Genomic DNA, 9,215 nt, shown 5'->3' with positions numbered 1-9,215 from the left:
TTAACATTGTCATGTACATTACCATGCCAATCCCTCCGAGAGTTGTCATGACAGAAATTATTTTAAGGTAAAGAGCGCTGTAGTTAATATTTTGAATTTAGGACTACTTTGAAGCCTTAAAGGGGTCATATGATGCGATTTCAATGTTTCCTTTCTCTTTGGAGTGTTACAAGCTCTTGGTGCATAAAGAAGATCTGTAAAGTTGCAAAGACTAAAGTCTCAAATCCAAAGAGATATTCTTTATAAAAGTTAAGAGTCAACCACGCCTACCTAAAACGCCTCGTTCTAACACGGCTCCACATGTCTACATCATGATGTGGGAAGATAATAATGTACAGTATGTGGAAAATAATGTTTTTTTTAACCTTAAACCGCATAAACACATTTCATTACACCAAATACACGAAATAATGTTCTTTTTAGCAACATCATATGACCTCTTTAACTTTAAAAGTATCAAATTAAGACTTTATTATTATACTGACTATATCATATCATATTAAGTTATTACGATTCCATACGTAAACAACTTTCTTTATTAGTAGTAACAGTAAACAATAAGCTTAAAGCATGTTTAAATGTTACAGTTAAAATTTAAACCATATGCATACCATAGAAAAAGATCATAATTGTAAAATTGTATGAAAAACAGCCTTGGTAACACTCAAAAGTTTTATCAAACAGGGATTCTTCAGCATCCTCATGATCTAAATGAAAAGCTGAACAGTATTACAGTTTTAAAATTGTCTTATTTTAGGCAATCGGTTTGTACTGTCAGAGTGATTCTGGGTTGGGATGGGCTGCGTTTTCTCTGGGGAGGAATGGCAGGAAGAACTTGAATGTTTCGTAAAGGTTCTCCTGTCAGTGGCGTCGGGAAGGAGCCGAGCGACTGGCTTTGGGGAATGCCGGCTCGGTGCAGTTTGGATGCATATGGAGGTGGAAGTACAGCCAGGCCCGCTCCTAAAGAGGATTTCGACTTCTTCACTCCCTGAGAGACCTGGTCGGGTGGCAAGGAAACTGTGGACCACATGAAAGCTGGTTTTGTTAAACCGAAGATGTGAACAATGCTCATGTTTAGAAAAAGTACCAGCTGGGAGTGTATCATATTTGATTCTAATATATGATTTTATCATACAAGGAACAGTGTGTTGTACTGTAAAGTGTTGTAAAACATTTTGTTTCAACTTCAACCATTTCCCCCCATTTTAATTATAAACATAGAAAGCAAAACAGCAAATACCTGGAAACAAATATGGAACAATCAAATTCAACAAAGGCTTGCTACTTTCTTTCTCATTTGTGACAAATGCAGCCCTAAACAATATCCTATTTTGTGCAATCTTTGTGAATCTAATTGAAGTACTTTTTTTTTTTTTCAAAAATGAAGCTGAAAAACTTGTGTGGATGTTATCAAATTTAACCCGCTATTTCAGATGATAGCAGTTCTATCATTTACAATTGCCCTGTTTAGTAAATCTGGCCCTAATAATCTAGCACAGAGTCTTACGGAGCATGAAAATATGAGGATATAAGGATTAAACTTACATCTGTGAGTGCAGTGGTCACGGATGGGAGCAAGACTGTTACGTGTGAGAGCAGATTCTCTAACCCTCAGAGGTAAAAGATGATTCTGAGCTGCTCAGAGAAGACGACACAAAATTACTAATTTTACAAGCATATATTTCATAGAGTAATTCACTGATAAATATGAAAATATGAAAAGTATAAGCTAATTCAAAATTGTAATAAATACTACAAAAGTATTTAAATAATGCTAAAACAACACTATATATATATATATATATATATATATATATATATATCTGGATGATTCTTCAATTAGGGACACTTGACTATTTAAAATCTTGAAAAATGAAACATGAAATTATGAAACAATTGAAACAAATAATGTTTCATATGTTAACACTTGCAAATGTTGTAATAATCTTTTGATGTGGCTTAAAGAATTGCACTTATTTTCATGTGTTGGCTAACATACCAAAGCACATGTAAAGTACTTGATTATACTTTGACCTGCAGTGTCTTATTCCTTTTTACACTTCGTATCTTTTAATTGCACCATATTGCAACTTCATCATTACAGAGGTGTATGATAATTGGGTTACACTTTATTTTAAGGTGTCCTTGTTACAGTATAATTATACAATTAAGTACTGAGTAATATTAATTAACTACATGTACTTACTATATGGTTAGGGTTAGGATTAGGGTTTGGCTTAGGGTTACTTGCATGTAATTATGCATAATTAATTGTTATTATAATAGTAAGTACATGTAACAAGTGTAACAAGGACACCTTAAAATAAAGTGTTACCGGTAATTGCAAATATATTTAAATACATATATTTTAGTTGATCACAAATGCTTGTCAGTATATTCTGCAGTCAATTTTAACCATGCTTCAAAGACAAGTGAATTAATTATGAAATTACATATAAAGATGTACTTAAGTCGCACTTAAGTGGGTCACAAAAAGTTGAGCTAATTGCATTTTATATCAATTTCAGCTATGATAAATTTTCTTTTAATTGTAGCTAATTAAGTGTCAGAAAACATTACATTACACTTAAACCCAAATTAGTGAAATTCTGCCAAATGCCTAAAAACTAGGCAAAAGTAACAGATGCGGTAAACAGTACAGAACCATTTGCTATTATAATAATTGTACAGTCTTTTAAAACTTAGATGATTGCTAAAATAAGTAAAGAGACTAAAATAACCCTAGGAGTCAAAAATGTTCACCTAAATGAAGAATCACCTAACACTACCAATCCTGAATATGTTACCTTGGTAATTTCTCTGTATGTATGGCGTGTGATTTGAGCACAGCACGTCTAAAGGACTTGTGGATCCATGCAGCAGATTGTCGAGCAGCCGTTCAGATGGAGTTGAGATCCATGCTTTGTGAATCAGTCTCTGACTGGATTCAGTCTTCCACGCCTGTCCAGGAGCTTTTTGGTCCTTACTTTTGCCATCAAACAGGTCATGCTCGCTCTTGCTCTTCTGCGATCTGTGCGCTAAATGTCCTGCCACATGACCTCCGCTGGTCCTGTGGACCAGAGTCTGAGAGTTTACCAGCAGGGACTTCCCTAGAGTGATTGGAGGAAGACTCTGTGTGCGTATGGGTGGGAGACTTTGGAGGTCCTTGCTGGATGTGTCCTCAGCGAGGTGGACTTTCTCAGAGTCATTATTTCGTTTTCTGACAGCAGAGCTGGTTTCGCTCTCATCTCTGGGCTCAGTGACACATTCGAACATAGTAATGATGTCATCCACCTCAGACGTCTCTTCTTTGAGCTGACATTCTTGACTCAAGTCTGTCTGCTGAGAAGGATGCAGTTCTTTCTTCTTCTTACAGAAGATGTGGTTCAGCATGCGAAATTTCCCCTCCTTGCGTATAGAAGAGTCAATGTTTTGAGCATGCAATGGCCTGTTGGACTCAGACCTGTGAAAAGTAATGCCATCTTTAGTTCTGAAAAATACTTTATGAGAACTCTTCCAGCATTTTACATATATACATTTTATATAATCCTACTGCTCAAAATGCCTGGGGGAGGGGGGCTTGTCATACATTCAAAACATTACATATATTAAAATATAAATTTAGGTTACTGATACTTCATGTGTGCAAACAAGTGATAATAATAATAATAATAATAATAGCATAGTATTTAAAAAAACAGTATTTAAAAATGAGGAAAAGCAAAATGTGTGTTGACAAACACAGTAAAAACAGATGTCACAGGGCAGAATGTATAAAAAGAACGCTATTGTTACGAATCCTGTCCATGGAATTCCGTCCGATCGCCACCAGAGGTCACTCATCCATCATTTTGACTCTCTCACTACACAGACTGTTACACGTCACCACGGACTACATTTCCCATCATCCATTGCACTGATTGCACACAGGTGTAACCAGTCACACACACACTATATTACACTTACTCAGATCCTTCTCAAACTGCCGAGTATTGTTTAGCGCATATCACTCTTCTAGTGATAGCTGCATTACGGAGCCATTCCTAGTTCCCAGTTCTAGTTCTAGTCTTAGTCTAGTCACTTCGTGTTGCCTTGTTGTCTGTTTCCTGACCTTCTGCCTGTATTTCTTGGATTAACCCTTTGTCTCGCTGTTTCATACTGTGTTTGCACCTCGCATGGACTATTGCTCGTGTTATTGGATTACCCCTCTTGTCAAGCCCTCTGGATACTGTTCGCCGATCGAAGACCCACGCTAACCCTAGGAATATTCTTTGTCTTGCCTGTGATATGCCTATGTTATCTGACCCTTGCCTGTTTATTGACCACGCCTTTGTAAATAAAGCCTTGCACATGGATCCGCACGTCTCACGTCTCGTTCGCCCCGTAACAGCTATGCAAAAATATTAGTTTGAAATGTATTTGAAACTGCATGCATAGGCGTTATTTTAATGCTATGTTTTGTTTTTACCTAAAACCATACCCGTTGAGATGGTTAACCGGAGACTCGCTCTGACCGGATCATTTGAATCAGGGAGTTGTTTACTGGAGACTCATACAAACAAGATCATTTGAATCAGTTCGTTCACGAATCAGACACCGCTATCGCATCTCGAAGTGGGTGGTGATTTCTCCAGTTAGCCGATTCGGGCTGGGAGGGGAACTTTATTGATGCTTCATGGGCTAAGGAAAGGGGGCTTCTGCTTCAATTTCTGCCCCACAACTTCTGCACATGCAGGTCCCTGCTTCGGTGAGCCTAATAAAAAACTGGTGTTTTTATTTGTTGGACTCCCCATTCCCCAAATAGTTAAAAACATACCTATTATGTCATCTATCTTCAAGATCTTGCAGTGGGCAAGGTAATTCATGAAACTGCACCTCTGCAATGCTTACTATCTTGTCCGGATCAGGGAGGGCAAAGTGTGAGAAGTGTTCCCTCAGCACCCAGTCAGTACCGCTTGTGAGGACCATCATTTCAGTGGAGAGTATCAGCATGGACCATAATTAGGTGAGTTTCTCTCCACCTCACCCAACATCCAGCTTTGGCTCTGTCCCTACAACTAGGGATCTGCCTTCTGCTAATTTTGTTTTTCTCCATTTTTCTTGTGGGTCCACAGATTATTTTTAACAAGTGGTGGTTGTGTGATGGTCTGGGGATGTTTTGCTAAGAATGTTTTGCTGAAATTCCTTCACAGCGGTGTGAAACTCTCCTACAGGAGGCGTTTGGTTGCAGTTATTACTGCTAATGGGGGTAGCCAGTTATTGACTCTAAGGGGGCATTGCTTCTTTAAAAAACTTTGCAACAGTTTCTTTGCTTTGACTTTTATCATTGCTTTATTAGAAATTACAGCCAGGTTGCTTCCTTCCAGTGGTCTTCTTCTGCCTAGTATATGCCTTTGAGACCCTTAAGGCCTGCTTTACTTTGGCTCCTGTCTTGAGGATGACTAACCCTTAGCAGGTCATTGTGGAGGTGAATGTGTCGGATGTGGGAGTTGGGTCAATTGTTTTCTAGACGTCTCTGGAAGATGGTAAGGTGCACCAATGCGCCTGCTTCTCCCACCACCTGTACCCCAGGGAGGGGTCCAGATGGCTATGGGTGAATGGATCCCACTGGTTGGAGGGCTCTGTGATCCCATTTGTGGTCTGATCACAGAAACCTCAAATACATTAGGTCTGCCAAAAGATTGAATCTGAGGCAGACCTGATGGGCACTTTTCTTTGAGCACTTTGATTTTGTGTTGTCTTATCGTCTGGGATTCTGTTTTGTGCCGTGCCTTCTATCTCTCTATGTCCATGTCTGAGTCTAGTCTAGTCCAGACAAGTTCAAGTCAAGTTTGAGTTGTGCTTTATGTCTAGTGTCTTTGTACTCTTCTTGAACTTGCCAAATAAATCATCCTCTCGTGTGTTACAAAAATATGTGCGATTTTTGTGGAGTGCTGGGACAGGAAAGAAGAGCTCCTGGGTTTTTTTTTTTTTTTTCATTCATGAATTTCCTTGTTACCACCTCCCTGTCCTTAGACTAGGGAGGCATGCAACAATTGCCCCATCACCATCGCCCAGTCTTGCTGCTCATTCTCGCTTTCCATCTCTGCCCTGTTTTTGGTCTGCTCTACCTGCTTACGACGTCCTGCAGTTCTCTCAATGCGACACTTGCCTAGTCATTTGGAGTGGTTGTCTTAATGGACTGTTGTCCTGGCTCTCAACCCTTGGTTGTTTTTTAGACTCCCATTCCTTTCCACCCCACCCAGCTTTCAGCTTTTATTCTGCCCCTATGACTGGGGATCTGCTTTCTGTGCTCATTGGTCCAACTTTTCAACAAACTGATGTTTTTCTCCGTTTTTCTTTTGGGTCCGCAGATTATTAACAAGTAATGGTTGTGTGATGGTCTGGGGATGTTTTGCTAAAAATGTTTTGCCAGAATTCCTTCACAGCAGTGTGAAACTCCACTACAGGAGGCGTTTGGTTGCATTTATCACTGCTAATGTGGGGTAGCCTGACTCTGAGGGGACATTGCTTCTTTAAAAATGTCATGGATATGTCAGTATATACCTGACAAAAGTGACAACTTAAATACAGTTTTTTGATTTCCAACAAACCTGTTTTCAGTGGAAAGGAGTTTGATGCAGGTAGTATGGCCACAGTACATGGCGTATGTGAGTGGCGTATTCTCATTAATATCTCTAGGGTTGGGCTCCACTCCCAGCTCCAACAATACCTGCACACAGTCATCCTTCCCTGCTGCAGCAGCCCAATGAAGAGGGGTCCTGACAGAAAAACAGATATCATGTTGTATAATAAGAAACAAACATGAACACACACAGCTTAGTAATGCATAGAGCGCGAGTAAAATAATGTCTGTTACGCACTGTTGCTAAGTTTTGTCCTAGTTGACCCTCCACTCAAATATCACACAAGATGTTACTGTACCGTTCATCCACATCTAAAGCTTGCAGGTTGGTCTCAGGAACGCGAGACAGTTCATAGATGATGTCGCTGAAACCCGCAGCGGCGGCAATGTGAACGCAGGTCTTCCCGTTCTCATCATCGTAATTGATCACAGAGGCGCCCAGATGATGGTCAAGAATGAGAGAACACATTAACCGGCTTCCGCTCTGCCAAAGAGTTAAAAACAATGAGACCTATAAATGAATAACCAATTTGCTATGCACATATATAAACCATCTTTCACAATGAATATTTTAAAGACATAATTTGCATTACTTGATGAAACATGACAATCTACCTGTAATTTTAAATATAATTATTTATAAACATAGATGTAAATAGATTATTTCTAAAAACAGAGTATGAAATAGTATACTATAGTAAACCTATACGATTCAGTCCATAACCAGGTCCAAGCAGAAGCTACCGAGAGTTTGCATTTTAGGGGAATTGCATTTTTTTTCCTCTGATTTATGGGGGAATCTGCTTCATTCTGCTGCCTGAGTATGGCTTGGTATGATGTTGTAATATGTGTTCAGTGGAAGTAAGAGTACTAGACACTAAATGATGAAAGTGCAATTACTTGTAATAGGCCAAGATAACATGCAAGCGGTGGGTGAGGATGTGTGTCTGAATTCATGTGGAAGTCTGTGGAGCTTTCACAGCACATAACACACAACAGTAAATATGTCTTGACCCATTTGTTACAGTAAATTGACCCAAATTGTGGTTCAAATTAAGTCAGGCTATTCCAGAAAAGCAAAGGACCATTTTTTTATGACTGTTAACTGTACATATGACCATTGTCCATGGCAATATACTGGTGATACTCAAGTATTGTATCACTCTCTGTGATCTCTCTCTTCTCAGACCAACACATATTAAAGAACAGCTCGTTGGTGCTAATTTACAGTAGAGACTATAGCAAAGATGAGCTGTGGGTAGATGGATAGAAGCTCGGTAGTTCCCGGTTAGAAAAAGGTGTGACTTTTTAATTGAACAGACATAGGCAGAGTCATCACAGAAGTGTACTTAAAAATATATATTGCTGTAGAATATGTTGTATGTAAGAAAACTGAAGTAGTGCTTCAGAATTATGTATTTGTTTATGAATTGTACCTGCACAGCCCAGTGTAGAGCTGTTTTGAAGTCTTTGTCCACAAGCGTGGGGTCGGCTCCTTTCTGCAGCAGGGCCTGCACATGCTCCGGTCGGTTATGGAAAGAAGCCCAGTGAAGAGCTGTCATTCCCTGCCAATCACAGTCTGAGGGTTACACAGCTGCACTCTAACCAGTATTTATAACTGGTACTAGGGTTGCAAAATTCCAGGAATTTTTAAAGTAGGAAACATTCCATAGGAATATATGGGAATTAACAGGAATTAATGGGAATAAACTAGACATTTACAAAATTGCAGGTTAGTCTATAACAGGAAACAAATAGGGTTTCATTGAAAAAAAATCTTGCATCATAATCTTGGTTAAGACAACCAGATTGAATGCAAATCGCACTGCAATGCAGATGAATTTCTACCCTGCGCATTCCTCAATCGCATGCACAGATAATTTATAGAATCTACAGCAGGACTATTGAAGCCACATTACTGCATTTGAGCCCAAAGACTACATTCAGTCAAGTAATTTTAGATGATATTACTATAGGGTAAATGTATTTGATCTACGGTATTAAAGTTTAACTAGCAAACACTAAATCAAAATGTGTCTATACAGTAGCCAGTAAATCAGATATGCTAAATGTAAGCTAGCTAACACCATTTCACTAACAATTTAAGAGGCTATCATGATGCTAGCTAGCTCAACTGTGATGCTGTTTCATCTGCAAGCCAGTTCCCTTTCATGGGAACTTCGAACTGCGTCCTCTAGGGGTCGCTATGGGGAACGCCTCGTCGTGACCCGTGTCTGAAGCATACATTGAAAACACACCAACAATACGTTGGCCGGCGACAGCCATGACGTCACTACCGGTGCGACTATAGTATAAATAGGTCCCGGGAGAACACATCATCCTCTTCTTCGTCTTCACTGACTGTTTTGTTTGAAGCGTGCATTTCCGTGGTAAGAGCGATCTCTTTCATTTATTATGGCGAGCACTAGCAAAGCGTTTAGAAGATGTGTGCATCCGTGTCATCGCTGTTTGAAACCCGATGACACACACGATCTATGCGTTGTTTGTTTGGGCGAAGAGCACGCACGCGATGTCCTCGAGGGGGCAATCTGCGTGCATTGCGAGTTTTTTCCAATGAAAAAGCTCCGTT

General features: G+C 39.5%; 1 protein-coding gene across 1 annotated transcript in view; it reads right to left on the bottom strand.

Annotated features, from left to right (window-relative positions):
* Positions 1-748: 748 nt before the first annotated feature.
* The window catches only part of LOC107670032 (ankyrin repeat domain-containing protein 55-like), a 26,515-nt gene continuing 18,048 nt past the window's right edge, over positions 749-9,215 (bottom strand). Inside the window, exons 7-12 of the mRNA XM_016462495.1 lie at positions 8,062-8,190; positions 6,925-7,109; positions 6,594-6,761; positions 2,808-3,463; positions 1,546-1,635; positions 749-1,017 (exon numbers count right to left, since the gene is read on the bottom strand). Of these exons, the coding sequence (XP_016317981.1) occupies positions 749-1,017; positions 1,546-1,635; positions 2,808-3,463; positions 6,594-6,761; positions 6,925-7,109; positions 8,062-8,190 (1,497 nt within the window). The remainder of the gene's footprint in view (positions 1,018-1,545; positions 1,636-2,807; positions 3,464-6,593; positions 6,762-6,924; positions 7,110-8,061; positions 8,191-9,215) is intronic.

Source organism: Sinocyclocheilus anshuiensis, unplaced genomic scaffold (genome assembly GCF_001515605.1).
Source record: "Sinocyclocheilus anshuiensis isolate Anshui unplaced genomic scaffold, SAMN03320099.WGS_v1.1 scaffold664, whole genome shotgun sequence".
Lineage (NCBI taxonomy): Eukaryota > Metazoa > Chordata > Actinopteri > Cypriniformes > Cyprinidae > Sinocyclocheilus > Sinocyclocheilus anshuiensis.
This window is presented reverse-complemented; position numbering and strand designations above follow the sequence as displayed.